At 37.7% G+C, this 26,726-nt stretch overlaps 6 protein-coding genes across 9 annotated transcripts; 4 read left to right on the top strand and 2 right to left on the bottom strand.

Moving 5' to 3' along the window:
* Nucleotides 1–419: 419 nt before the first annotated feature.
* LOC105458142 (tubulin-specific chaperone C) lies at nt 420–3,351 on the top strand. Its single transcript, XM_011703223.1, has 3 exons — nt 420–681; nt 1,113–1,360; nt 1,612–3,351. Exon 3 carries the CDS (start codon nt 1,788–1,790, stop codon nt 2,814–2,816), a length of 1,029 nt encoding a protein of 342 aa, XP_011701525.1. The 5' UTR covers nt 420–681; nt 1,113–1,360; nt 1,612–1,787; the 3' UTR covers nt 2,817–3,351.
* A 982-nt stretch (nt 3,352–4,333) lies between these two features.
* On the top strand, nt 4,334–7,412 carry LOC105458141 (charged multivesicular body protein 2a). Of its 3 annotated transcripts, XM_011703221.1 has the most exons (6): nt 4,334–4,469; nt 4,592–4,840; nt 5,135–5,306; nt 5,377–5,552; nt 5,851–5,985; nt 6,855–7,412. In XM_011703221.1, exons 3-6 carry the CDS (start codon nt 5,139–5,141, stop codon nt 7,069–7,071), a joined length of 696 nt encoding a protein of 231 aa, XP_011701523.1. In that variant the 5' UTR covers nt 4,334–4,469; nt 4,592–4,840; nt 5,135–5,138; the 3' UTR covers nt 7,072–7,412. The 3 variants fall into 3 exon arrangements, with proteins under 3 accessions (XP_011701523.1, XP_011701522.1, XP_011701524.1); XM_011703220.1 differs by lacking the exon at nt 4,334–4,469 and having other exon boundaries at nt 4,477–4,840; XM_011703222.1 differs by lacking the exon at nt 4,334–4,469 and having other exon boundaries at nt 4,477–4,852.
* Nucleotides 7,413–8,752: 1,340 nt separating this feature from the next.
* On the top strand, nt 8,753–13,041 carry LOC105458140 (regulator of microtubule dynamics protein 2-like). Its single transcript, XM_011703219.1, has 6 exons — nt 8,753–9,483; nt 9,607–9,847; nt 11,069–11,242; nt 11,505–11,722; nt 11,952–12,190; nt 12,335–13,041. Exons 2-6 carry the CDS (start codon nt 9,657–9,659, stop codon nt 12,596–12,598), a joined length of 1,086 nt encoding a protein of 361 aa, XP_011701521.1. The 5' UTR covers nt 8,753–9,483; nt 9,607–9,656; the 3' UTR covers nt 12,599–13,041.
* A 429-nt stretch (nt 13,042–13,470) lies between these two features.
* Nucleotides 13,471–17,998, top strand: LOC105458138 (lysocardiolipin acyltransferase 1-like). Its single transcript, XM_011703217.1, has 5 exons — nt 13,471–13,639; nt 13,891–14,079; nt 14,522–14,729; nt 14,843–15,412; nt 15,480–17,998. Exons 2-5 carry the CDS (start codon nt 13,912–13,914, stop codon nt 15,635–15,637), a joined length of 1,104 nt encoding a protein of 367 aa, XP_011701519.1. The 5' UTR covers nt 13,471–13,639; nt 13,891–13,911; the 3' UTR covers nt 15,638–17,998.
* LOC105458139 (ribosomal RNA processing protein 1 homolog) lies at nt 17,995–22,353 on the bottom strand. Its single transcript, XM_011703218.1, has 7 exons — nt 21,882–22,353; nt 21,514–21,737; nt 20,703–20,873; nt 20,416–20,598; nt 19,265–19,536; nt 18,508–19,189; nt 17,995–18,427 (listed from the first exon to the last, which is right to left on the bottom strand). The coding sequence occupies exons 1-7, from the start codon at nt 22,120–22,122 to the stop codon at nt 18,125–18,127; spliced, it is 2,076 nt and encodes a 691-aa protein (XP_011701520.1). The 5' UTR covers nt 22,123–22,353; the 3' UTR covers nt 17,995–18,124.
* Nucleotides 22,354–22,455: 102 nt separating this feature from the next.
* On the bottom strand, nt 22,456–26,178 carry LOC105458137 (cell cycle checkpoint protein RAD17). Of its 2 annotated transcripts, none has more exons than XM_011703214.1 (9): nt 26,051–26,178; nt 25,433–25,832; nt 24,862–25,018; nt 24,645–24,767; nt 23,656–23,834; nt 23,497–23,586; nt 23,206–23,396; nt 23,011–23,129; nt 22,456–22,897 (listed from the first exon to the last, which is right to left on the bottom strand). In XM_011703214.1, exons 1-9 carry the CDS (start codon nt 26,063–26,065, stop codon nt 22,780–22,782), a joined length of 1,392 nt encoding a protein of 463 aa, XP_011701516.1. In that variant the 5' UTR covers nt 26,066–26,178; the 3' UTR covers nt 22,456–22,779. The 2 variants fall into 2 exon arrangements, with proteins under 2 accessions (XP_011701516.1, XP_011701517.1); XM_011703215.1 differs by having other exon boundaries at nt 25,442–25,832.
* Nucleotides 26,179–26,726: the final 548 nt, after the last annotated feature.

The raw sequence follows: 26,726 nt of genomic DNA, 5'->3' as shown, positions 1-26,726 counted from the left end.
ATATGTATTTATATATAACTTATAATTTATATTATTATTATATTATTTATTTATAACTTATAATTATTTAATATAATACTTATATATAATAATTATATATAAATTTATATACATATAATACTTAATTATTTATTATATAATATTTATTATTCCTAATGTTTTCATATAGTACATATATTTAGAAATCAATAATTTTCAATTTCATTTTAAAACCGAAATTATATATTATATTGTCATTATGAATGTCATCGATCGGATGACCGGATTTGAGATTTATTCATGGGACGTCATTTATACCGATATAGTCGAATTATCCATCGTCGATAATGTCATAAAACATCTTCAATTATCCACGGATCGGCCACGACCGCTCGGTCCACTTCTCCCTCCGGAGTAGTCCGAGTCCTGGTTCCGCGAGGCGCCCTCTTCGTGCCTCCCTTCCCTTCACGCCGCCGTTTAATCGCGGTGTTGCGCGATGTTTCGTTACGAGTTCCGTATCCCGCAGTATTGATGATTTCCATTTTAGGAAATCCTGCCCGTTTCACCTTAGCATGATCACGAAACAGCCGGGCTCGGGATTCGCGCGGACACTCAAAGGGTCTGTCAAGGTTGTCCTTATAATCGAGGGCGCGCTGTTCCTAGGATCATACGGACTTTGGCGTTGCCTCAACACTTCGCAAGGTGAATTGCTCGCATTCTCTAGCCTGGTTAAAGAGACTCGGCCTCCTCCCGTTCCCGGACCTGCTCTCCTCGCCCTATCGAGTTAACGCTACTCTCGACCCGCTTACTCGAGTAATTTTAATCCACCCGGACTCATTCTTGATTCACCATCGCGTTACGCCTGCCGTAACTCGAGCGAGGATGACGTGAACGGAGGAAACGAGTACAGTTGAAAAAAAAGATCTCTCGGTTACTTCCCATTTGCGGCGTCCGGCAATAAATAATAACGAAATCGCCGAGGTGTTTTTTCCGCGTGAATTTGCGCTCGCACAGCAGGGATTAAATACTGCGAATAGATGCTGCAGAGGTCAACTTATCCCCCCCTCCCCCGCGAGTCGCTTTGACACGATCGGATCGTGCCATTCGGTCTCTCTAAATTCTACGCTCGTCAGATTTCAGATATTACATGCGCCAACATTTCCCAAACATATTGGAGGGTTACTACATGCTCGGGGAACAGTTGTCTGGCAACGATCACATAAGGACGTTCGATTACAAGACCTGGATGGAGCAGCGCAATGAGCATTAAATCTTCATGGCGGCGTTTCTGAGGCTCACGGTGCTCTCGGTGGTTCTCGGCGGTGGATTGGGATACGGTCTGCTTTACCTCGCTACCAACAACCAATCGGATCTCGCAGAGGTAATCATAATTATGTAATTGCCAAGCCATATAACAGACGAAGTTTTTTTCCATTGCTTTATACGAGAGCTGGTAGCAATGGTATTCTTTTTCTCAATGGTGCAATGTATTTTTTGATAAAGAAAACCAGTCGATGATATTTAATGAACATTACGAAAAGAATTTTGCAGAGTTTTCTCTGTCTATTTTTAAGGTAGCTAATGAAAGAAATAATTTAAATCGTCCTCTTATTTGCGATTAAATTATTTCAGCATCTCTCGTCGCGACGTACCTTGTCGGAGAAACACAGCCTTTTCAATCCGTTATACAAGAAATCTGACAAATTGATGAGCCAAGAGGGGTCAAGCAACGTTAGTTACAAGGACTTCGTGGCTCAAAGGAACGCAAACGAAGGCGCTGAGAAATAGCATTCGTAGAACTGAAAAAAATGGATCCCACGGAGTTTATAGAGGAGAGTCTACCGGATCGTATCACGAAGAGGGATCGGGAGCGGAAGAATGTCATCGAGAGGCGGAGGGAGGAGCGGCAGTCGCTCGCCGTGGAGTCCGAGCAGAGTGGCTACTTCAAGGACACGTTTTACTCCACCTGCAAGAAGATCAAGGACATGCTGGACAACGCACCCGGCGCCACGTCCACGGCGTTGCCGGGGATCTTCGAGAAGTCGAACAAGGAGATCCAGCTGCTCAAGAACTACCTGTCGCAGTCGAAGATGTTTCTGAAGGTTTACGACATAAGGCGCGCGCAGGAGAACCTGCAGTCGCTGGAGGGCCAGGCCTCCGAGCTGGAGATGAGGCTGCTGCCGAAGAAGAAGTTCGGCTTCAAGAATCGTCGAATCGTGAAGAAGCCCGCGGACAAGGGCCACGACATCACGGACGGCCTGAAGGATCTCAAGATATCCGAGAGCATCGTGAACGGCTCGACGAAGCAGAACAACAAGTTATCGAGCAAGTACGGGGACAGTGCCTGCATGCTCCTGGGCAAGGTGAACGAGCGAGTTGTGCTGGACGCCGAGAATGTGAATAAAAATGACATTCTACTTTCCGATCTGGTTCGCTGTACCGTGCGGATATACGGTACGCCGAGCACCCTGCACATGGTGAACCTGAAGCAGTGCACCATATTAGTCGGGCCGGTGACGTCCTCGGTTTTCGTGCACGACTGCAGTGACTGTGTATTCGCATTCGCGTGCCAGCAGCTGCGACTGCACTCGTCGACGGACTGTACCATTTATTTACACGTCACAAGCAGGGCGATCATAGAGGACTGCACGAAGATACGTGTAGCACCTTACAACTGGTCCTACGAGGATCAGACGAGTCACTTTAATCTAGCCGGCCTCGATCCAAAGATTAACAATTGGAACTGCATCGACGACTTCAATTGGCTATCTAGTGAAAAACATTCGCCGAACTGGTCGATTCTCGAACCGGAGCTTCGGGTGAAAACGTGGGATTGAAAACGAATGAAACTTGTAAAATAAAGAGGAACAGAGCAATTAAAAAAAAAACACAGAGTCGTAGCGAAAATGTTTTCACGGAACCTGATTTCTTCTTTCTCCGAAGTCGATTTATTTACGTTAAATAGATCATCTACATATATATCGTGCTTTTTCACAAGATGCAAGTTATATATGCAAAGTTTTATATACTTACGATATCTAATAAATTTACTGTTTGTGCAATATACAGGGTGCCCTATTTTACAAGTCACACCTAAATAACTTTGGAAAGACGACTATATCCATAGCCATGTCATGTGAGGGAAAAATTCATATGGTTTTCAAGAAGGTAAAAGTTCTTTTATACAACTCTTTTCAAAGTTATCTGGGTTTGCTTTTTAAAATGGGACCACCCCTTTATATACATACAAACATGTACATGTTGCGTTTTTGCGTTTTGCTTATCTTCCAATATGAGGAATCGAGCTATCCCGTTTCGTTTAAAAAAATATATATATTGGATGTTAATACATTATAATCTTATGTACACAAATCAGATATTAATAATTGTTTATTTAATTTGAATTTGACTGCGGACAAAGTATATTAAAGTTCGATTGCATATATATTCACTTATATTTTTCATCGCTCTATTTCTTTCTAACGGCATTGCGGATATAATTAAGTATACAATTTAGCTTAAATTTAAAATTAACGTATTTATAATCAGGGCTGGGCAAAATACACCATTAAAATATTTAAAATACAAAATACTAGAAATCTTAGTATTTGAATTACAAAATATAAAATACTTTCAATCTTTTGATTTGAAATACAAAATACTTTCAATCTTTCGATTTAAAATACAAAATACTTTTAAGTTTTTATTTGAAATACAAAATACTTTTTAATTTAATCTTTCAATTACAATAATATATAATATTAAACTCCCCGCTTCAACAGGCCCCTCTCTCCACTTTTAGAGAGAGAGAAAGAAAAATTATTTTACTCTCTTACATTTTTTAACAGTTCTGTATCAATCACACGAGAAATCTATTTACTAATGTGAGATTATGAAATTTGACTCTGATGACTTGATATTGCTGGAAACTTGACGACAATAATTAGTGTCATATGAGAAAAATTTAAGTTACTCTTAATGATTATCAAGAATTTTTATCAATAATTTTTTTAGTATTTCAAATACAAAATAGATTGAAATTGTATTTAAAATACAAAATACATTAAATAATTTATTTGAAATACAAAATACAAAATACAAATTGTATTTCAAATACTGTATTTCAAATACAAGTATTTGAAATATGCCCAGCCCTGTTTATAATTAATATGTATATATATAAAATTTGCTATTGCATTTTGTTCCAATGTCAATTTCGAAATGCGCTCCACGCATTTGCCACGACAATTAAATCTCGCGGAGCAACAATCATAATTGTGCACAATATGGCGCATCTCGTGCGCATCGTGCCGAGGATAACCACGAGCAGCAGCACCCAATCCAGTTGCTCCTTAGCCCGTGACTATTGGTCGCCGTACCGCGATCTGTCAAAAGAACGGTTAACCATCGCTCGTGATGTCATTTTCGGTACCGCCTGAGGTACGCGGCGGAGATACCTCGACGGCTGGAACGAGATACGGGAATATCTGGTAAAGTCACAGGTTTCATGGCCCTGATATTTATTATGCGTCATCGCCGAAAGAACGAGGCGATAAACACCAGAGATATCAGTCCCGTGTAACGAGGTGTGTTTTTTTTTTCACGTTGAAAGGATCCTCACGGGACTGCGAAACGTGGACGGTGCGACGCGGAGAAAATAATCTGGCAGCGTCTTCGGTTGGGCCTGTAAAGTTCGCCGTTCGTTAAGAAGCATATCTCGAGTGTCGAGCACCCGGAGTTTTGAAAGCGGTCGCACGGACGAGCTGCACGTGAATTGAGATATGGGAATAGCGTAGTGCGATTAACCTGTCTAGGAAAACAATTTGTAATTGCGACGAGCGTCGATTGCAATTTTCACAAGGTGTGCCTCGAGGTGTCTCTTTCGAGACATATTTTTATATTTACATATTTAATCTTGCGTATACAAATCAGATATTAACAATTGCATTTATTTAATTTAAATTTGCGGAGTATATTAAAGTTCAATTGCATGTGTATATTCACTTATATTTTTCATCGCTCTATTTCCTTCTAACGGCATTGTGGATATAAATATAAATTTAGATCAAAACGTGTACCTTGCATCATAAAGTTCGTTTAACACACGCGAGTTCGTTGTGCTTTTATTTGTGTTTGACATGCCACGACTTTCCAGCACCATGGAGTGGCTATTCGGCAAGCGTATCACTCCCGAGGAGATGCTCAGGAAGAATCAGAGGGCGTTGAACAAGGCGATGCGGGATTTGGACAGGGAAAAAATGAGGATGGAGCAGCAGGAGAAGAAAATTATAGCCGATATAAAGAAACTCGCGAAAGATGGACAAATGGTAATTTCTCAACTTCTCTTGGCTTGCACATTTATTTATTATTACATTGTCCTGTTCAAATTGACTATAGGATGCTGTGAAAATTATGGCCAAAGACCTGGTCAGGACAAGGCGTTACGTGAAGAAGTTCATGTTGATGAAGGCGAATATTCAAGCGGTGTCGCTAAAAATACAGACTCTACGTTCCCAGAACACGATGGCGCAGGCCATGAAAGGAGTGACCAAAGCGATGCAAAATATGAACAAGTAGGTGCAATACGATCTGTCGGTGTTAATAATTTTGTTTTATTATCGAGACAATCCACTTGTGTTTGTTAGAACTGAAGTATAATTAATAATTTATGTAGTATATTCTGAAATATTAATTTAATTTTTGTTTTTTGTAGACAAAAATCTACACAAAACCATCTTAAATATCTCCTGTGTATATACGTCTTAATGTTTATTTTAATATCTAAATTAATTACATGTTATTCATCAGCTATTATATCCTACATATAATATATAAATAATTTAAATCTTTATATTTCTATTTTTTTTATAGACAACTGAATCTACCACAAATACAGAAAATATTACAAGAATTTGAGAAGCAGTCAGAGATAATGGATATGAAGGAAGAAATCATGAACGACGCGATAGACGATGCGATGGAGGATGAGGGAGACGAAGAAGAAAGGTAAGCATCTTTATGTATAATACGTAAATTTTGTGTGTAAATTATTGGACCTTCAATCAAATGTAGATTCGAAAAATTATAAAATATCAGGGTCGCCACAAATTCTTCATTCTAAAATTTCATGACTTTCCAGATAAAATTTCATAATTTTCCCTGACTTTCAATAATATTAAAAAAATTTTTTATGTTTGTTTGATTTGAAAACTATTTGGAAACTGTTAAGTATTTTGTTAAGAAGGCAATTTAACATAGCAATGTAAATTACTATTATTGTTGACATTGCTTGCACTTAATTGTTAAGTTGTTAGTATTTCTTTATCTTTTTCTTTTATATGTACGCACAATTCTTTTCCTCTGCTTACAATACAAAAAACATGTAAAAATAGATTCTTTTTGATAAAAACTAAATCCTAGTTATTGGAATCTCCGACCTGCTATTATACAAAGATTTACAAACTTGAAAGAAGAATTACAAAAATATGAAATCAATTTTAATTTTATTAATTTGTTCACAAGTGACACAAGAAACTTAAAAGTAAAAAAAAAGGTTTAAATAAATTTAAAATTTCAACAAAAAGTAGACAAGTTGAAAATTCCAATGCTCTCAGCATTTTAAACCCTATTAAAAAGAGAATTACATTCTTACATTAGCTAGCAAAATTTTATAAGTGTGTGATAAACGCATATTAAATTTCTTTAAATCTAAGAATTTTAATTTTCCAGAAAATTTTGTAAAATTCCCTGATTTTTCCTTGATTTTCATGACCATTTTCAATTTCCCTGACTTTTCCCTGATTTCCAGTTTTGTGGCAATCCCCTCAATATGTATCTTTCATTTATGTACACATCGACGTTTTATTTTTCCCCAGTGATGCTGTAGTCGCACAGGTGTTGGACGAGCTGGGTCTGCAGTTGACGGATCAGCTCTCCGGACTACCGCAGGCGTCTGGATCGCTGAGTGTAGCCGGCTCCAAGCAGCCGGTCGCCGCTGCGGCGGGTGGCAACGAGGAGGGCGGGGGAGGAGGCAATCTTGCGGACGCCGACGCGGATCTGCAAGCCAGACTCGAGAATCTGCGACGCGAATAAATCGAGACTTAAAATATTTACTAGGTAGCTAGGCAATGTATAAAGAGTGTAAAAAGAATTGGCTTTATATTTAGCGAAAGAGAGAATATAGCTTCAAAGGAATTCGTTCCTGCCGCAAAATGCGCGTACACTTAATGTACATGAATTTAAACGAAAAAGAATCTTGTCTGCATACAATTTTCCTGAACGATCAATCTTCGTATTTTCTATGCACGTTGAATTTTATATGCTTCTATACAGAACTTTCCTGTGTAAATGCCTAAGTTCGTAATACAGATATATATATATTGACATATACAAAAAAGATGCTATATAATAAAATATACGACGTTAGAAACATACTTCTTTTGAGTCACGCTTGATTAATTTTCTTAATTTCTTTTCATTTATGTTAACTACAAAACGCAAAGAAACGCGGAGAAAGAAAAGAAAAAAGAGAGAAACGTTTGCGTTTTGCGTTTGCGAAAAAAAACTAATAACTAATAACTTCATGACCTGCGGGCGTCAGTAATAACATATATTAGAAAAGATTGTTTATAATCACATAACTCTGTGGGGTACGGTCGTGAACAAATAGGTTGCGACACTTTTTATAGGTTTCTAATATATTCAATACATATAATATATATTTTGTATAGGTAACTAATATTTTGCGAAAGCGAACCACGATTGATGTACTATCTTTAGTCTAGAGACAGTGCACCAATCATAGCATTTGCAAAATATTAGTGCGTTCGAAATCTATAAAAAAAAAAGTGTCGCAACCTATTTGTCCACAACCGTACGAATGGCTCGGTTTACGAGCACGTTGCTTCGTATTTGACGGTCCCGAGGCCTCTTACCTCACGTATACTTCGATTTTATGAGGTTTATTAGAAATGTAATTTACAACCATTACTATACTTTCTATATGATTACTATTGCGCTATAATTTGAGATTCTTATGATAAAAAAATTAGTATGAGTTATAGATTGTCATATCTTGGTGATTATATATATCAGCGATGCACGGGTCAATTAATTTTTTTGCGATCCGCCGGCTCATAGCCGAAAATATAAAATACTATTCTTTATTATACGGTTCGCAAGCTTTGATTAATTTGAAAATAATATGTACTAAATTGATATATACAGTTTTTATTGCATTTTTCAGACGGCTTACAGCGATTTCCATATATGTTCTTAGACAGATATAATTTGTCAAGTTCTATATTTATTAGTAGTATGTAAATGAGCCTTTATAATGTTTTGTAATTTTATTTCATGACTAAAGAAGAGAAAGAGATCTTAGCTAGAGAAATCCCACAATATAAATTTATAAAAATTTCAAATATCTCCTATACACAAAATCATCTTAAATATCTCCTGTGTATATACGTCTTATAATAATATTTATTTTAATATCTAAATTACATGTTATTATCAACTATTATATCTTACATATAATAATTATATATAATTTAAATGAATAATAATAAAATAAAAATATTTGGCGTCGAATAATAGGCGCACAAATCAGCGCGAACCTTTCGAAACGCATCGCTATCACAATTCTTTGAAAGTTCCAAAAATGTTTATATATTCGATTATAAATTTCCAACGTCTTGCCACCAAGTATCGCGCTCCCACTGTATCCGTTCCAATCGCGACGACTGAGAGGCTGGGGGAGGGGAGGGGGGCTGAATATAACGAGGTCGACTATCGTAGCGGTAACTTATCGACGTGGCCCTCATTCGCGGCGCAGCGATGACTTGCAGCAATTCTCGATATCGGCGACACCGCGGGACGTTCGCCGCGCGCCGGCCGACATTCATGCGTTAAAATTAACAGACAGAAGTGTAGGCGCCCACGGACATTTCCCCGATCGAGAAATCGGCCCGCCCGACGCACGTGTGGAGAGCGGTGGGACGACATGCCAGGGGATGAGAGAGAGAGACGGGGAGTAGCTACGGTGACCGAAGGAAGGTTTAATTGAGACTCGAATCGAGACTCGGACGGACGTGGAGGATCGACGTGCCGCGGCGGCACCACCGCGGGCTAATGATGTAACGGGGTTATAATCGCGCTCGTCGTGAGAACGGTTTGTCACGATCGCCCTTTGGACGATACGTACGCGCACGATACGTGTGCCACCACCACTGTACGTTTACGCTGTCGCGGAAAAAATAGCACGTGGCGTCGAGATAGTCCCCTCGACGGCCTTCGACGTCGAGCGCGAGCGGATCGGTCGAACCTTGCCGCCGGATGACTGGCAGCGTCTCGAGGAGGACACGCCGAGGCTACGTGCGAGATCCACGGTGGTCCCGTCTCGCGCGATAAACGGATCAACAATCGGGACATGATACACCGCAGCCGGGCGGAGGATCGTCACGTTCGGTAGAGCGTCGTTCAAATTTACCGTTTTACAAAACGGTACGTATATGCATATTCACGTCTCGGTGGCAACGTGTCACTTCCGAAAGAATTAATGTACTCTTCCAGCCAGAAACGTACACAACTTCACCCTTCGCCCGCTCACTGTCCACTTTTTTCCAGACCACCGGCTATATTCCTGGTCGAAAGCGGCAGCCCTCTCGGCGAACAAGATGAGTGGCTCACAGCTGCAGACCAATTTGATCGCCGCCGCTATCGGGGCGACTATCGGCGTCATAAGCGCGGCCAGTATCTTTATTTATCAGAAGGTGTTGGAGAAGCAGCAACGCGCCATGAAGAACGCCCACCTGGACGAAGTCGATCGTCGCCTCACCGAGCTGCAAACGGAATTGGAGAGATTGAGGTAAAACGGCGAACGCCAGTTTGCTCATTGATATCTCAAGATGTACGGGATGTTCCTAAAATATATTTGGTTGAATTCCAATCTATTCTGTTAACTATTGGGTACATTAGGTATTAATGGTTTTACAGATATTGTGATTTCTCTGCTGTTGTATAACTCGCAGTGTCAACAGGTTGAAGGAACACATTTATATTTTTGCATTTTTCGTCGCAATGATTGACAAAGTCTTACAAATGTCTCATAGGAATGCCTTACGTTTTTGTTCAATTCATTTATTTTGTTAACGATTGATTAGATATTAATGGTTTTACGGATGTTGTAATTCTTCCACTGTTGTACAACTCACAGTGTCAGCATATTGAAGGAACACATTTATATTTTTCATCGCAATGATTGCCCCAAAGTCTTACAAATATATTACAGGAATTCTTTACGTTTTTGTTCAATTCAATTTATTTTGTTAACGATTGATTAGATATTAATAGTTTTACGGATGTTGTAATTCTTCCGCTATTGTACAACTCGCAGTGTCAGCAGGTTGAAGGAACACATTTATATTTTTGCATTTTTCATTGCAATGATTATGTCAGTTTTACAAATGTATCATAGGAATTCCTTACGTTTTTGTTCAATTCAATTAATTTTGTTAATGATTGATTAGAAATCAATAGTTTTACGGACGTTGTAATTCTTCCACTGTTGTACTCGCAGTGTCAACAGGTTGAAGGAACACATTTATATTTTTGCATTTTTCGTCGCAATGATTGACAAAGTCTTACAAAAGTCTCGTAGGAATGCCTTACGTTTTTGTTCAATTCAATTTATTTTGTTAACGATTGATTAGATATTAATGGTTTTACGAACGTTGTAATTCTTTCACTGTTGTACAACTTGCAGTGTCAACAGGTTGAAGGAACACATTTATATTTTTACATTTTTCATCGCAATGATTGCCCCAAAGTCTTACAAATGTCTCGTAGGAATGCTTTATGTTTTTGTTCAATTTATTTTGTTTACTATTGATTAGATATTAATAGTTTTACGGATGTTGTAATTCTTCCGCTGTACAACTTGCAGTGTCAACAGGTTGAAGGAACACATTTGTATTTTTGCATTTTTCGTCGCAATGATTGACAAAGTCTTACAAATGTCTTGTAGGAACGCCTTACGTTTTTGTTTAATTTAGCTTCGTCAGTAGTGTCTAATCTCTATTATTTTTAGAGCACAACAGAATCAACAGCGAAAGAAGAAGAAGCTCAATTCTAAACGTGATAACGAAAATACGTACACTACAACGGACAATGATACCGATGTAGATGGCTTTTCGACGGCGGGCGACGAGGAATTTTTCGATTGTTCGGACAGCGAAAATGGTATAAGCGACATCGAAAACAGGTCAGTTTAATATCTACACTATCTGTCGGGCATCGCGGTAATCGCGGCGGTAAATTTGGTTTAACGAGCGGCATTGTTGCAAATAAAATCGACTATTTTGAATCGAAGAAAATCCACTTCCACTTGAGCGCACAAGTTCACTCTGCACGCTTCTTTTTCGAATTATGTTTGCCTGCTTGAATTTTGTTCAGTTCGCTTCGTTCTTTATCGCACTTTGTAACTCGAAACTTAAACGGGAAAGATTATACGCTTAGTGATGCAGGACAACTGAAGCCACCTGCCTTGGATTAGACCTTTCCGTGTTCGATGCGCGTTACCAACAGGGTGGACATGAGGAAGACGATTACCTCGAGCTACGTGGTCTCGTAGACATGTATCCAGATAACGTAGACATAGTCTGGAGATATGCCAGAAGTTGTTACAAATATTCAAATTGCACCACCACTGACGCAAATGTAAGAAAAGCTGTTATTTGTGCAGGTATATAATTAAAATTACATATATATACACGTATACCGTGTCGTTATAAGGTGCTTTCCATTTAGTGACACAAGTCGACACAACAGTATCGTTGTATCTTTGTTACTCATTAAATGCCAAGGAGGATAGAATGATATTTGTGTCGACTTGTCACCAAATGGAAAGCACCCGTAATGTCACCAATTTGAGCAGAGCACTCAGCTTGCAAACGTAATCCATCGTTTTCCAGGAATTGACGCCTGCGAAAAGCTTCTCGCTACACCGAATGCGGATCTGCACAAATGGTGCGCTATACTTGTGGGCGTGAACGGTGATTTTCTGCCGATAGCGGACAAGATAAAGAACGGGTTTCGTTTCAAGGAGCACGTGATAAATGCCTTGGAGATATGCCCGAGTGATGCTGATCTGCATCACCTGCTCGGCAGATTCAGATACGAGGTGGCTAACTTGGGTTGGATAGAAAGAAAGGTATATGTTTCGTTGTGATAATTTCCGAGACAGAGCGTTCTAATTACGTGCGATTGGCCGCTTGTTAATCAAGATTGACAGCTAAAAAAAAACCGTACTTAATAAAGTAAACAATACTACAATTGAGTTTTTTTTTTTATTTAGGTTGCTGCGACATTATTTTCCGAGCCGCCAAGTGCCTCGTTCGAAGATGCGATTGACAGCTTCCAGAAAGCGGAGGATTTCTCAGTCAAAGTAAATCTGGAAAACAGGCTGTTCCTAAGCAAATGTCACATAGCACTGGGCAACTATGAACCGGCCTGTCAGTTGCTGGAGAAGATTTGCAACATGTCGGTCACGAACGAAGACGACGAGAGGGTGCAGGGCGACGCGCGTGAACTTTTCGCCAAGTACTCGAGATACCAATAACGGAAGCGTTTTATAGATCTGAGAGACTGTATCCATTCCAATATATTACAACATTAATCTCGCGCGAGGGAATTGCGTAAGGAATTCGCAGCTAAATCTGTGGGCGGGGGAGGGAAAACGGTATAAGTAATTCTAATTGTAGGGAGGGAAGTACACGGACAATTTTATCATAGATAAACTTTTATATGAAACTGTATAAAGTAACCTACCACTTGTCTTTAGAGATGAAAAAGATACAAAGCGACGCGGGATTGTTTTAGAAAGTAACTTTGTGATGAGAGATACATTTTAGAATTGCCATTTTATTGTATAAATATTGGGCCTACCACGTTTATTCTATTCGTTTATTCTATTATATAGACATACAAATTTATTATGTTGGTTTTATCTATTGTCTGTTTCCTAATAAATGATGCAACATGATAAATAAACTGTTGAGCATAGTTATTCTACGGTTAAAAGTTTTCATCAATGATCACATCTCTCTTCCTTTGATCCGTGGAGAGCTCTCCTCTCTGTCTTTTCTATCTCCCTTTCTCTCTCTCTCTCTCTCTCTCTCTCTCTCTCTCTCTCTCTCCTACATATATTTTATTTCGCAAGTATATATAGTGAAATGACTAACACATGTAATCAAAAATATAAAATATTTGTTTTGTACATCTTACATATATAATAAATTTTTTTTACAATACAAAAAAATTTTGTGAAAAGTAAATGTATTAAAGCTAAATATTAAAAAATTTAAATGGAATAAAAATATATTAATCGTGTAAGAGGGGTAAGTTATTTATCAGTTACAGAAATCTCCAATCTCTTCATTGAGATCGTACAGCCCTACGCTCAACAGATCAATAATGGTCCAACACAGCATCCTCCTGCTCGGTGGTAAAGGCTGGACTGAGCGAGGGTGAAAGGGGTAGCAGAGAGAAACCCCTCTAATAGAACCAGGAGGAAGCCAGTAAAGACACAGCGTTTCACAAGGAAACAGTCAAGATCCAATGTCCGTGAAGGGTGCATCAATTGCACGGTGCACATGTGAAAGTGAGTTTCCCAAAGGCGTCATTTTTATTGTTTTTTTTTTTATGGAAAAACGTAAAATTAAATCTCCATCTTTTTATATTTATATCGGATGCGAAATATTGTTTTCACGTACGAGCTCTCGCGAAATTATTATCAATCGACCTTGGAAGGAGAATATTCTGAGAATCGCGAATCACGACTTGAAAATCCGCGATATGTACGATTGTTATTATATTTTGCCTCTCATGGTGTACTCTATATATTACTTTCAGGATACCCACTCCCAGACTGTAATGCGCGGATTTTTACGTGGTGTATTATACTGTGCTCTGTGGTATGGTAGTATAGTAGCAGGCTTCCTATTTATCGCCTGCCCACTCTTGCCGCTGTTGCTGTTGAGCCCACCGAGATTTCGAAAATGCGGAGACCTCCTATTCTCGTGCTGGGAACTTTATCCTACCGTAAGTACCTGCAAATATTGACATATACAGTTTGTATATGTCAATTTAATTAGGAATAAATATATAGACTCGAAACACACTGAATTTTCAAAATTACTTCAAAATCTCTCTTTTTTTTAAATGTATTTAAAGCTCTCTGAAATGTTTGAAAAGATATATCTTTTTTTCTCGCAACACTTTACATTATTATTTCTATCTGTCCTCTATTTTTTATACGTTATAGATGTTTGTTTTGTTTTGACTTTTATTTATTTTAAACGTTCGCGATTAAAAATTCTAAGTCTAAATTAAAAATTCCACAATTAAGAGCGAAAAACATGTTTTGAAACATATATATGTTTCAAAATAAAGATTCAAACATTAGCTGTATAATCGTGCCTGTTACATACATCGCTCTCAATTGTGGAATCTAATTTTATTCTGGAAATTGTAAATATTTCAGGCTCTGTTGAGGGCGTTCGGCGTGAAAATCTATGTGTCTGGCGATCATATATCTCCCCATGAGTCGGCCGTGCTCGTGATGAATCACAGAACGAGGGTGGACTGGAACTTTCTATGGGCGGCGATGTACCAAGCGTGTTTGCCCAGTGTCGGTTGTCATAAGTTGAAATTTATTTTAAAGGATCCCATACGGCACATTCCCGGCCCAGGTAACGTTCCAAACTCGACATATCACGAAGCGTCGATTATTCGACGAAGTTATCACGTTTATGCGCCCTCCAACACATGCCACAGTAACACGTGCGCGTCTGTCTGTTAACAGGATGGATAATGCAAATGAATGGTTTCCTTTATATAACGCGACGCTGGGAGGAGGATCGGGGCCGATTGTCGCGTACGCTCGATTACCTGATCGCGCTGGACAGCCGCACGCAGCTGCTGATATTCCCCGAGGGCACCGATCTGACGGAGAGCAGCAGGGAGAGGTCGGACCGGTACGCCCTGCAGCATCACCTGCCGCGTCACACCTACACCCTCCACCCGAAAACGACCGGCTTCGCGTATCTGGTCCAGCATCTGCGGCGCGCGGACTTCCTCGACGCCGTGTACGATCTGACGATAGCGTATCCGGACTACATACCGCAGTCCGAGGTCGATCTGATCAGGGGTAAGTTCCCGCGGGAGGTGCACTTCCACATAAGGCGAATCGCGTCCGCGGACATACCGACGCACGACGACTCGACCCTGAGGAGGTGGCTGGAGGACAGGTGGTGCGACAAGGAGGCAATACTGAAGGGATTCTACGAGCGGAAGGAGTTTCCCGCCCAGATCTGGCCGATGACGAGGACGCTGCCGTTGCGAGCCGCCTTCGGGTTCTGGAGTATATTAACGGGTAATTAAAGTCTCTTCCCTGTCACTCGCTAGAAATAATAACAGATTGATAAATCTTATTTTTTCAGGGATGGCAATGCTCCTATTCATCGTTTCCCCAATCTTCCAACTGTGGACTCTGTTTCACGCGGTGTTCTTCGTCGGACTGTCGATTCTCAATATGTGCTTCAATCAGATTGAAATTGGGTGGTATTGGCGCTGGAAAAACTACTTCCTTTTGAGCTAAATGTAGTTAATCGAAAATATATTTTCGTTTTGAATGTCACTGGTGCGGAGGGAGGGAGGGAATCGCGTAGCTCTTTGTCTCTGTGATAATATTGTACATAAAATCGTAACGTTAGGAGAAGAGCAGATGTGACTTCAAAAATCTTGTGCAATATCGCAATTTAATGTGATCGTGTTTAGTGATGGGTGTTCCTTCTCTTGAAAGTTTCTCCAAACTGTTCGATCGTATAAAGAGATCTAAATTGCTTCTATATACTATTACATGTTCGAAATGGGAAATTCTTTGAAAGTCTTGAAAAATCTTAAATGTTCTTTGAATTTTTGCCTTTGAAACTGATGAAGATTTTAAATGTCTAAAATATTTGTGCCCTTTATAGAAATATTTGAACTTCACAAAAATTATCGTCTATATTATCGATGGCTAAAATTGCTTTCTTGATATGAAAACAGTGGATTAAAATAATAACATATGGTATTACAACAAAAAAAAAAAGAAAATATATTCGAGACATTCAAAACTTTCAAAACTTTCCGAAATCTTTTGGCTTTCGAAAAAATTCGATGTATTTGGAGTTCATCACTATTTACAGTACAATTGCACTATTTTAATCCCTTTACGTTTATATCTGAATGTTACAGCGTTTTAAAAACGTGATAGCGTATAAGAGATACATAGTTAAGAATATGTAGTACTCTGATATGGAAATCTATTGTTCCGTCTAAATTGGAACCATCAAGTGATATTTTTGTTATCGATTTTGATTTGCAGGAATCAGGTTTGCAATTGAAAATCACTGTCGGAATTAAATATCCCGGTAATCAATTCCTGCTGCAAATATAATCACGTTCTCTTTTTATTAAGACGTGAGGATCGCATTTCTAATCACACAAGCAAACACACATATGTACAAACTTTGGTTTTGTGTTAACATTTATGCTAAAGCGAAAATGCATTTTCTATAACAGATATATTTCATAGAAATGTCTATATTTTAAAATATATATAAATTTTTCAGAGATTTACTAACAGAAAAACGTTCTGAACGAAATATTAATTTTTACTGCAATGAATTTCTAATAAAAGTTAATACAAATAAAAATTGAATTAAGATACATACAAGATGGTCCATTTATCTTTTCTATCTCAAATATCTCCGTTACTTTTAAGAATAGAAAAAAATATTGGAGAAATTATTCAGTTCGAAAGGACGTATATTATGATATATTGGTAGGACATCGATACATATAATATATAATTTTCGATGTTTCGATGTCTTTTTTTGAAATCGTACGATTTATCACTTTACCAAGTGTTACAGCCACAAGAAATTCGGTAATCTAAAATTGATGTCTTTTAAACGAAACTTTGCATTTATTAATTTTAACATTTCCCTTTCAGAAGCAAAAGGTATTTCACCGAAGTCTACCGTCAAATCAGGAATACCTCACGTTACATAAAGTAATGTAATCTATATGATTCAATGGAAGTTTAAAGGAGTACTTACGTCGCATGTAATTCGTATAATTCGTAGTTAGAAAATATTTATTTTTTCTAGTATTCTCGATAAAGCGTAGGTAAACTACCGAGCGACTTCGAGCATAACTAAAAAAAAAAAAAGTGAATTCACGTGCCAAAGAGATGTAAGCAGTCAAAATAGTTTTGTAAGGGTTCGTTCACGCAGTAAGTGTAGCTGTAGAAGGTCTGTATACGACGTGTGCAGAGTAAAACACACATTAGAGACGTACTTTCTTTGTATAATTGTATAACGTACCTGGAATCGTATACTCGGGATATAAAAGGAAAATTACTTATTTGTCTTTTACGTAGCTGGTAACAACAAAGTGTAAGAGTAGAATCATAAATTGATCGTAATAATCTATTCCCGTGTACGTCTTATGGATTGGCAAATTAAGCAAGTAAAGCGTCTAAAATCTGTGTGTATCAAATAAATGTTAATTAGATCGTCGTGATAATATAATGTGAAGTGCGTGTAATGTCTAAAGTTGTTACGCGTCTATGTATTATTGACACACGTAATACACGGAATATTTTATGTAACATATTATTCTGCGTCATGTACAGTGTTTTAAAACTGTATAACGTTACATGTGATGTATCAAGTTATGTATATGTATTCGAGCAGTATAAATCTGTGTATCCTACTCTGATCGTGATGCAAAAACAAAAAAATAAATAAAAGAAACAGAACGCTTCAAAGTGAAAACGAACGAATGTCCACTGATGGTGCTGGAATGAAACTTTTGTTCTATTGCATAATGATTATAGTGTACATATTTATGCTACTGTTTGTGCCATTCGATTCAGCAGTAATGGATTTAAAATAAATGTATAGGGAATGAATTGCGATCCTATTTATTTCATTCAACACAAACATAATTGTTTTCGACATTTCTGTAAAATATTCCCAATAGCAGGGGTTTTTTCACACTGCATTGCATTATTTTACATTCATTTCTCATCAGTTACCTAAAAATTGTCTAGTCTTCTCATCAAGCACAATTTCACAGGAAGATTCAAATTCCATGACGTTTTTGGTGCACTATTTTTTTTGTAAAATGGATTAAGCGGACTTGGTATAGGACACATTTTCAGCACGCTGGCCAACGGTTTTTTATTCGCGTCAAACGGAATACCCGGACTTTTGCGAATTTGTCGACGATACTCGGATGTACATTGCGCTGTATTACGAGAGAGTCCGAAGACCACCTTCTTCTTTTCCATCGGGGAATCGTTTAAATTAGTCTGCTTCTTTACCTGATGTGGTAGTTCCTGCAAGACAATGGGTAGAGATTATATTATACATATAGTATCAATTATAGAGCAAAATATAACATTAAATTGGTACTTACGTTTTGCGCCTCTTGGTGCGTAATCGTGTTTTTCGACTTACTTTTTTTCTTGGCTACATATTTATTGTTGGTTTCTTTTAATGGAATTTTTTTGTTAATGGAATTTTTGTTAATAATTGGCGAAATAGAGGTAGGTTGATCTGTATTATCTTGTACCTCACGGATTTTCTTTTTTATTTTGTGTTTTACATTTTTGTCTGCTATAGACTTTTTACTCTTTTGATTCAATTTGATTTTTGTAGCTTTATTCTTTTTGGAAGTCTCTACTCCTGGCCTTTTCTTGTTCTCGGTAATATCGGATTTAGTGCCAGCTGTATCACACGTTGAATCACTTCTTTTCCGTTTCTTAAATTGTACTGCATTTGCATCTACGTCTTGCAAATCAACCTTTGCTGTTGTGTCGGTCAGTTCGCTTTCCGAGTCAACAGCATCAGATTCTAGGTCTAATTCAGTATCTCCATCCTTCGGATTATTAATAGAAACTTGATCGAAAATCGCTTTTCCGCTCCAATCGCTTTTACCTCTTTTTCGTTTCTTATTCACGTTGTCGGAGAGCAGCTTCTTCTCAAACTGGATGAGGCGCAATGCACCCTTTCGCGAATCCATTTCCTTTCTCTGTCGATTTACTTTGTGGACTCGCTTTATTCCAATCGGCATCCTTCCCTGTGACAATTCCGTAAATCTGAAAATATAAAGAGATTTTTTGTATGACGAATTAGATTAATTTGTAATTTAGATAGATTAACGAAATACATACTCGTGAAGGAGTCTCGAGAGCTGTCTGCGCGACTTTGCCGTCGACGACGGGTGAAATTTATACGTTGAAAGCAACTTGACAATCTTCGCGGCGTTAACAGGTATTTGCGGTAGTTCGACATCCACTTTACCCGCCCTTGGATCTAAAGGCTTCTCGATTTCATTTTGCGTCTCAGCTTCAGGAGAGTCTTTGCCCTCGTTGTCGGAATTTTCTTCTGTGTCGGATATCTCTACTTTTTGCATATCGTCTATATTTGTGCAGGGAAAGCGAGCCTATTTAAAACATACACATTTTTAAATCAACAAATATACGTTGAGTTACGTTACTTCACATGCTTGAGCATAGTTTTGTATTTTACAACAGATACATATGATATATAATTGGTGTCCCACAATCCGCGACCGCGAAATTTTAATGGCTTCTTAAAAATTAATTACTAATTTTGATGATTTCTTAAAAATAAGACGAAAATTCTAATACAAAAATATTGAGACTGCAATAATTTTTAAATCAGTAATACTTAAAGTTTACTAATCACAGAGTTGATATTTTGAGCTTAGGTATGATAGTATGACAAGTGGAATATGTCAATTTCGGTCGCGACTTCAATTTGTCGATTTAGAATATTTTAGATTTCAAAAAAGACATCAAAACATCGAAATATATAGTATATGTACGATTATATAGTATATGTATTGCAAAGATGCCTTATTAATATATATACATCCTTTCGAACTGAATAATTTCTTCCAATATTTTTTTCTATTCTTAAAACGAAGATATTTTAGATAAAAAAGATAAATGGACTATTTTGTATGCGTCTTAATTCAATTTTTATTTGTATCAACTTTTATTAGAAATTCATTGCAATAAAAATTATTATTTCGTTCAAAATGTTACTCTGTTGGTAAATCTCTGAAAGATTTATTTATACTTTAAAATATAGACATTTTCATAAAATGTATTCTTGTTAAAAATGCATTTTGCTTTATGCTTTAGCATAAATGTTAACACAAAACCAAAGTTTGTATACATATATGTATGTGTTTGCTTGTGTGATTAGAAATGTGATCCTCATGTCTTAATAAAAAGAGAATGTAATTGTATTTGCAGCAGGAATTCGCGGATTGTGGGACACTCTATATACTTACAGCTTTCCAAGCTCCGAATTTCTCCATGTAGTCTAAACCGATATCCGATTGGAATATCAAGTTTCTGAAAACGTGCCGCATGATATGTTTTATCTGCCGTTCGTCAACTGTGGACATTAAATACTCAACGAAGGGCTTAAGAAATTCCAGGACTACGTCGTCTGACAGATTTCCATCACTGACCTACAGCGCAACAATATAAATGATTTTTTTTTCAATTAAAAATTGGACAAAATGGTTCAAATTAAAAATTAGCCGAAAATTCTGTCATTCTGCGCGAGTTTCACCTTGGCAAACTCCTCCATATATATCTCCGTCACATGCAAATTAAATCCCAGGCCAGTTTTGGCATGTAAAAAGAGCTCCTTAAACATCTGCGAGATCTCTGTCACCCATTCCATGTTCCATGACTGATTTTTACAGACTACGAACGTTTGACGAAGGATCCTCCTGACCAACTGAGTAAGAAAATAGAAACGATATTATTTTTAAATATTCCAGTGGGTCTCCTGCACGAGTATTTAGAGATGTAAAAAAAACGTTTTTTTTTCTAATAAAAAACATTAGAAAAAAACGTATTTTATTTCATTGAATAAATACAAATTTGGTTTTTTTTTCTAATTCCAATAGCACGACTAATTAACTGTAAATAGTAATTATATAATTATATAATTAATTTTAATGTGATCTACATTTAACTTTTACAAAAGGAGAATCTTTTTAATTCTTTTTCTAAACAGCTTTTACTTAAGTAGAATTTATTATAATTATTCATTGAAGTCATTGCTTCAAAATATATTTTAGAATCAATATATTGGCTTTCTCATTCTGTGCAAAAGTTAAAATGATGATAATTTAAATCTATCTATAAAATAAAAAATCATAAAAAATTAACTTATATTAAGCAAAATATTGCATATTAAGCAAAATATTGATATTAAATAGATAGCTAAAAAAAAACAAAATTTTGAGAAAAAAACGAGGCTTATGTTTTTTTCTTTAAAAAAAAACGTATTTTATGAAAAAAAAAATTTGTTTTTTTTCCTATTTACATCTCTACGTGTAGGTATTACGAGACGTATTCAAATCGTGAAATACCATGGAGAATTTGTCCAGTCTATACTGATCTATGCCGAACCATTCGGCGGCGAGTGTCCCTAGGGCACACTTAACGTAAAGTACAATGGCATCCCTTGACTTCAAGCAGTGCACGAGTTTGCTGAGCGACTCCGCCAGCTCCTCCTGGATCAGCATCTTGTCCGACATCCACATGCAGTAAAAGAGGCCCTTCCACAGGCTCATGAAGTCCGCCTTCGTGAACACTGTAATTAAAAGGAGCGCAGTAGTAACGCGTGCGTCAGATTCCAAGCACACTCTACAAATATATTTATCAATCACATCAATTATGCATTAATAATTGTGGATTGTCCACAAGAGCGACGCGAAGAAAAAAAAAACCGACTTACCAAACGAACTCTCGGATCGTACTTTCAGCCATTTGTTCAGTCTCTTCAGCACCTTATCCCGAACCCTTTTGTCGTTGTTGGCCAATAATCGCGCGATCTTAATTTCTTGGGCGACAACCTGAGCCTTCTTGCTCCTGTCTTTGGATGCGACGGGTCGCGTCGTGTCGCTGAGCTTCGGCGTCCGCGTCTCGTTCTTACGCGGCGTTGACACACGGCCACCGCGGTGTTTCCTCACTGCCATTCTTTACGGTGCAAATTCAGTTTTATAATCAATCAGATCGACTCGACATAGCACTTCTTAATAAAACGCAACGGTATCGAGACTATCGAGCCGTTCTTTTCACGCGAAAAAATGAAATGTCGCACGCACACGATGGTGCATACAACCACGTGCAGCGAGTCCAAAAATATCTAGACTCTAACCTAACGACAGATCTGAGGTCCGAGTGTCTGACGAGGTTATCCAGCCTCGCCGCTATTGGCGCTATTGCTACACTTTCTACACTTCGAATGGAGCTGATGTGCAATTCATGAGCGCGGACCAGGAAAGGAGAAAAGATGAAAAGTGTCAAAGTTCATTTAAGTTCTGCTCTTTATCATTGTCCTACAATCAACATTATACTTTCGAGTCTTTCGGCACAAAGTTTAAAATTCTACATTATTGATACGTGATAAAAAAAAGGCGGGTTTAACAATTGTAACTCAAAATTTTCACAACAAACGACACGTTTAATTAATTATTAAACTAATTGCTGGAATTTAATTGATTTTATTTTGTAGCTAATTTTTATATAAAACATTAACTTATAAAATATTAATATATTAATTTCATAGTAAAAAAAAATCATTGAAGGGAAAGAACAATCGTAGAAAAAGTATTTTATATGTAACGCAACGTTTAATCTTCCTCGATAATTGTTTCCTCGTCTTCATTCAGGGTCTCGTTCGTTTCCTTCGGAATGGATTTAATTATGGCTTCGTAGCAGCGCGCTTCTGCCGTCACCAAGCACCTTCGTCTGCAAATAGACGCACATGTCGAAGTATAGAATAAAATACACAGTCGTACGTATAATGAGGGAGATACGATCGACGGAAATAATTTAAATAAACAATATACTCGGACGCTTACATGTTACTGTGATCATCCCGCGGCTTTCTCACCGGATTCCAGGCAGTCACAGGCTTCTCATTCGTCAGCATCAAGCCACGGATGCAGTACGACAACGCAACTTTACGCAAATTGGGATCCTGTTGTAATAAGAAATATAATAATAATAATAATAATTTTACGTTGACAGAGGTAACGTTTTAATCTCAGACTTACACGCCATTCGGAATTCAGAACATCACCTAGGCTCAATATATCAGACGCAACAGCGGCTTCCTCCAAAGTTCTTATTGTATTCAGATAATTCTCCTGCAGGAATTTGACGAACACCACCGAATGCGATTGAAAGAACGCCGCTATCTCTTCGGGATCGTGATCGAACTTGAAGGAGTCGCCGTGTGGTTTTCCTAAAATTGAACACAAATCGCAATCAGATTCGTGGAAATTTGAAATTGCCGGTCGAAATTTCAAAAAGTTCCAAATTGGAAACACTGGAAGTTCAATTACTTTTCGGATTCGTGACTCTGCCGATGCCGTGTAGCAGACCCAAGGTTTCCTCCCGTATCCCGCACTCGCTTTTCAGGTGTCCCTCAGGCACTAATAACAATCAAATAGAAACAATACAGACGCGTTACTACTTATCGGTTCGGTTATTTGCGTATGTACCTCTGAGAGAGACGAAAATCAGATTCAGAACGGCGCTGCGTACGTCGCCGATGCTGTTGGACAGTATCTCGTCGATGTGTCGCTGTGAGACGTGCAGCATGTCGCCGGCGATGGAATTCAACGTACCGGACACCCGTTTCAACATGTTCTTCATCGCGGTAGGCGTGGCTGCGTTTATACTACACATCGAACAAATCGCAATTAAAATTTCGAGAGAATCGACATTTAATCTCCCCGGGAATTAAGGGGTCAGGCCATCCCTGAGGCCTCAAAATGATACCTAAGTTTCGGATTTTTGTGTGGATAAATAGATAAACTTTATTTAAAAGTTGTTTAAAGGACATTGTTGTATACATATACATATAAGAAACTAAAAAATATTTTTTAATTTTTTTTATGTATAAAATGACAGCGCACTGGTTTACTTACGGAATGCCTTTTTTCTGTATTTTCAAATGTACAGGATTCCAAGCACACAGTTTGCTCTTGAACAAAATACAAAAAATGTTCCTTATCTACATATTCAAGACTACAGAAGTATATAGGGGTTTTTAAAAATATTGATTTTTCTCGAAATGGCAGCTATTTTTACGAAAAATTCGTATTTTTGTCAATACAAGTCTTTCGTGAAATAGCTGCTTTTGAGAAAAAACAATATTTTGAAAAATCCCTACATATTTCTTTAGTCTTTAGTATGTAGATAATGAAAATTCTTTATTTTGTTCAAGGTCAAACAGTGTGCCTGGAATCCTGTATATTGATAGAAAAAAAAAGGGATTCCGCAAGTGTAGGTCAATGCGCCGCTATTTTAGACATAAGAAAAATAAAAAAAATATTTTTTTGGTTTCTTAAATATGTACAGTAATGTCCTCTAAGCAGATTTTAAATAAAGTTATCCATTTACCCACAAAAAAATCCCAAACTTAACTTACTATTATTTAAAACCTCAGAGGTGGCTTGATCCCTTAATACAATTAAAATCGACTCACTTTATCAGGTCAATACCGAACTTCTCCCTTACATCAGGTGAAAATAAAGTGCGCATCAGCTTCGAATTGCCGGTCTCCGTGCAAACGAATATCACGGGTTCTCTTCCTATTTGGAAATATTTTCTAGAGATATTTGCAAAAAGAAAAATATATATACGTAGCAATGATTTGAACAAGGTCTAAACGCTTTGCTACAAAGCGAGGAGATGCTGCTTACTCCACAAGTTCGAAGAAGCTTTTGCAATCCTCCTGATAGACGTTCGGGAGGTCCTTGACGAGGAGCAGTTGTTTGGAACAGTCACCCAACACTGTGTGATAACGCGTCGCACGGATCAGATGATCCTCGAACCTGTCGCCTTGTCGCACCACGCGATCTGAAAGCAATTAAAAATTAAGAATCAAGTTGTACATCACGAAATTCGTCTTACAGCTTTAACATGTTATTTTCTGAAATGTTCCATGTTTATTTCATCTATTTGTAGTTGAATATATTTGTCCATAAAATGCTGTCGCTGTAATATTTTCAAATTTGCAATAATAAGAACGTATTCAGAAGATATATTTAAAGAAACTACATTAAAATATTTGTTATTAATACTGTTATAAGAGATTTTGCAATTATTACTCATATAATTAGATCTCCTACGATCAAATTGTATAATATAATTTACAATATAATACAATATAATAATATACTAATACACAATATTACTTATTCATTATTTTTTATTGCTATCGTTGTATGTAATTTTTGTAACATATATTCTATTGAAAATTAAAAAACCAACGACTGTTACTATTCTCATCCTCAGCCGGATCGACCGGCGTAATCCATTCCACGACATCGAAGTCATTCTCCCTGGCGAGCAATTTTACGGCTGCAGTCTTGCCGCAGCCGGAAGGTCCGGAGAGGATCAGCATGGAGGGCTGTCCCTTCGACTTGTCCTGAAGCCACCTGGAGATCTCGTTCTGCTTCTGCCTGCTGATCGCCAGTTCGGAAGACTTCTGAGGCTCGCAGGCCTGAAGCAGCTTCGACAGGCTCGTTTCATGCTTCTTTCTCTTGAAATCGCTCTGCGTGGACGACCTGTGGAGCGGCGTCCTGTCCGATCTCGCTGTTTTGGCACGCTTCACCAGGGGCTTGTTTACAGGCTCGCAGTCGAATGACGGCACGCACCAAGCGTTGCTTCCCTGCGAGGAAAGAGTTCACGAGCCATTCGAGTAATTAAGCACTCGGGCAATTTTAAGTAAAGAGAATGCTTTTTGAAAAGGACACGAAGAATGTAATCAAAACAAACGTAGCGTTTAGGTTAGGATGAGAAATAAACAAAAATGAGGAGAGAGATTATTCCAATTTCACTCAAATAACTTTAAATTACACTTGTCAGAATATTTTTGATGATCCTTACCTTTGATTCAACCATGGTTTTTCATAAAAATTATCTGTTCCATACTTTTTTTACGCTCTAACTGTCTCACTCTACAAGTTCGAAAGTTCGCCTCGCGCCAGTCACGTGTCTCACTCTTTGCGTATGTATGTACAATCGTGGACACATCGGTTGCGACACTTGCTTTTTTAGATTTCAAAACGCACTAATATTTTGCAAATGCGGATCACGATTGGTGTTATACTGTCTCTAGACTAAAGATAGTACATGATGGTTCGCATTTGCAAAATATTAGCTAGTTATCTATAAAGTATATATTATGTATATTAAATATAGATTAGAAACCTATAAAAAAAAGTGTCGCAACCGATGTGTCCACGACTGTTCACAAAGAGTATATACTTACACGTATTGTATGTATGTACATAAAGCGGCGTCTACATTCTACAATAAGACTTTAAGATTTAAGATTTAAGAAAATTGATCAATCCGATTATCCATCTTGTGAGAAAAATAATCGATTGTGATTAATCAGTTTTCTTAAATTTAAGATTTTTGACAGTAAAAAAAAATTGTAGCTGAGATTCAAAGTGCGGAAATACTCCGTTCAGCCGAAAACAGCGCGTATATATATATACGTACATACTTCAAATTGCTGCGATTTGACGCTTTTTTCCATGTGCTGCGGTTACTGCTG

The sequence above is a fragment of the Wasmannia auropunctata genome, unplaced genomic scaffold, assembly GCF_000956235.1.
Source record: "Wasmannia auropunctata unplaced genomic scaffold, wasmannia.A_1.0 LD334646.1, whole genome shotgun sequence".
Lineage (NCBI taxonomy): Eukaryota > Metazoa > Arthropoda > Insecta > Hymenoptera > Formicidae > Wasmannia > Wasmannia auropunctata.
This window is presented reverse-complemented; position numbering and strand designations above follow the sequence as displayed.

Excerpts from the sequence above, each read along its gene's own strand:
- LOC105458142 (XM_011703223.1), top strand. The coding sequence starts at position 1,788 with ATGGATCCCACGGAGTTTATAGAGGAGAGTCTACCGGATCGTATCACG.
- LOC105458141 (XM_011703221.1), top strand. The coding sequence starts at position 5,139 with ATGGAGTGGCTATTCGGCAAGCGTATCACTCCCGAGGAGATGCTCAGG. Across the intron at positions 5,553-5,850 it reads GCGATGCAAAATATGAACAA|ACAACTGAATCTACCACAAA; the intron begins GTAGGTGCAATA and ends TTTTTTTTATAG. Across the intron at positions 5,986-6,854 it reads GAGGGAGACGAAGAAGAAAG|TGATGCTGTAGTCGCACAGG; the intron begins GTAAGCATCTTT and ends ATTTTTCCCCAG.
- LOC105458140 (XM_011703219.1), top strand. The coding sequence starts at position 9,657 with ATGAGTGGCTCACAGCTGCAGACCAATTTGATCGCCGCCGCTATCGGG. Across the intron at positions 9,848-11,068 it reads ACGGAATTGGAGAGATTGAG|AGCACAACAGAATCAACAGC; the intron begins GTAAAACGGCGA and ends TATTATTTTTAG. Across the intron at positions 11,723-11,951 it reads AAAAGCTGTTATTTGTGCAG|GAATTGACGCCTGCGAAAAG; the intron begins GTATATAATTAA and ends ATCGTTTTCCAG.
- LOC105458138 (XM_011703217.1), top strand. The coding sequence starts at position 13,912 with ATGCGCGGATTTTTACGTGGTGTATTATACTGTGCTCTGTGGTATGGT. Across the intron at positions 14,080-14,521 it reads GCTGGGAACTTTATCCTACC|GCTCTGTTGAGGGCGTTCGG; the intron begins GTAAGTACCTGC and ends TAAATATTTCAG. Across the intron at positions 15,413-15,479 it reads GTTCTGGAGTATATTAACGG|GGATGGCAATGCTCCTATTC; the intron begins GTAATTAAAGTC and ends TTATTTTTTCAG.
- LOC105458139 (XM_011703218.1), bottom strand. The coding sequence starts at position 22,122 with ATGGCAGTGAGGAAACACCGCGGTGGCCGTGTGTCAACGCCGCGTAAG. Across the intron at positions 21,738-21,881 it reads ACGATCCGAGAGTTCGTTTG|TGTTCACGAAGGCGGACTTC; the intron begins GTAAGTCGGTTT and ends TTTTAATTACAG. Across the intron at positions 19,190-19,264 it reads CTCTCGAGACTCCTTCACGA|ATTTACGGAATTGTCACAGG; the intron begins GTATGTATTTCG and ends TTATATTTTCAG.
- LOC105458137 (XM_011703214.1), bottom strand. Across the intron at positions 24,768-24,861 it reads AGCTTCTTCGAACTTGTGGA|AAAATATTTCCAAATAGGAA; the intron begins GTAAGCAGCATC and ends AAATATCTCTAG. Across the intron at positions 23,835-24,644 it reads TTCGGTATTGACCTGATAAA|TATAAACGCAGCCACGCCTA; the intron begins GTGAGTCGATTT and ends TTCGATGTGTAG.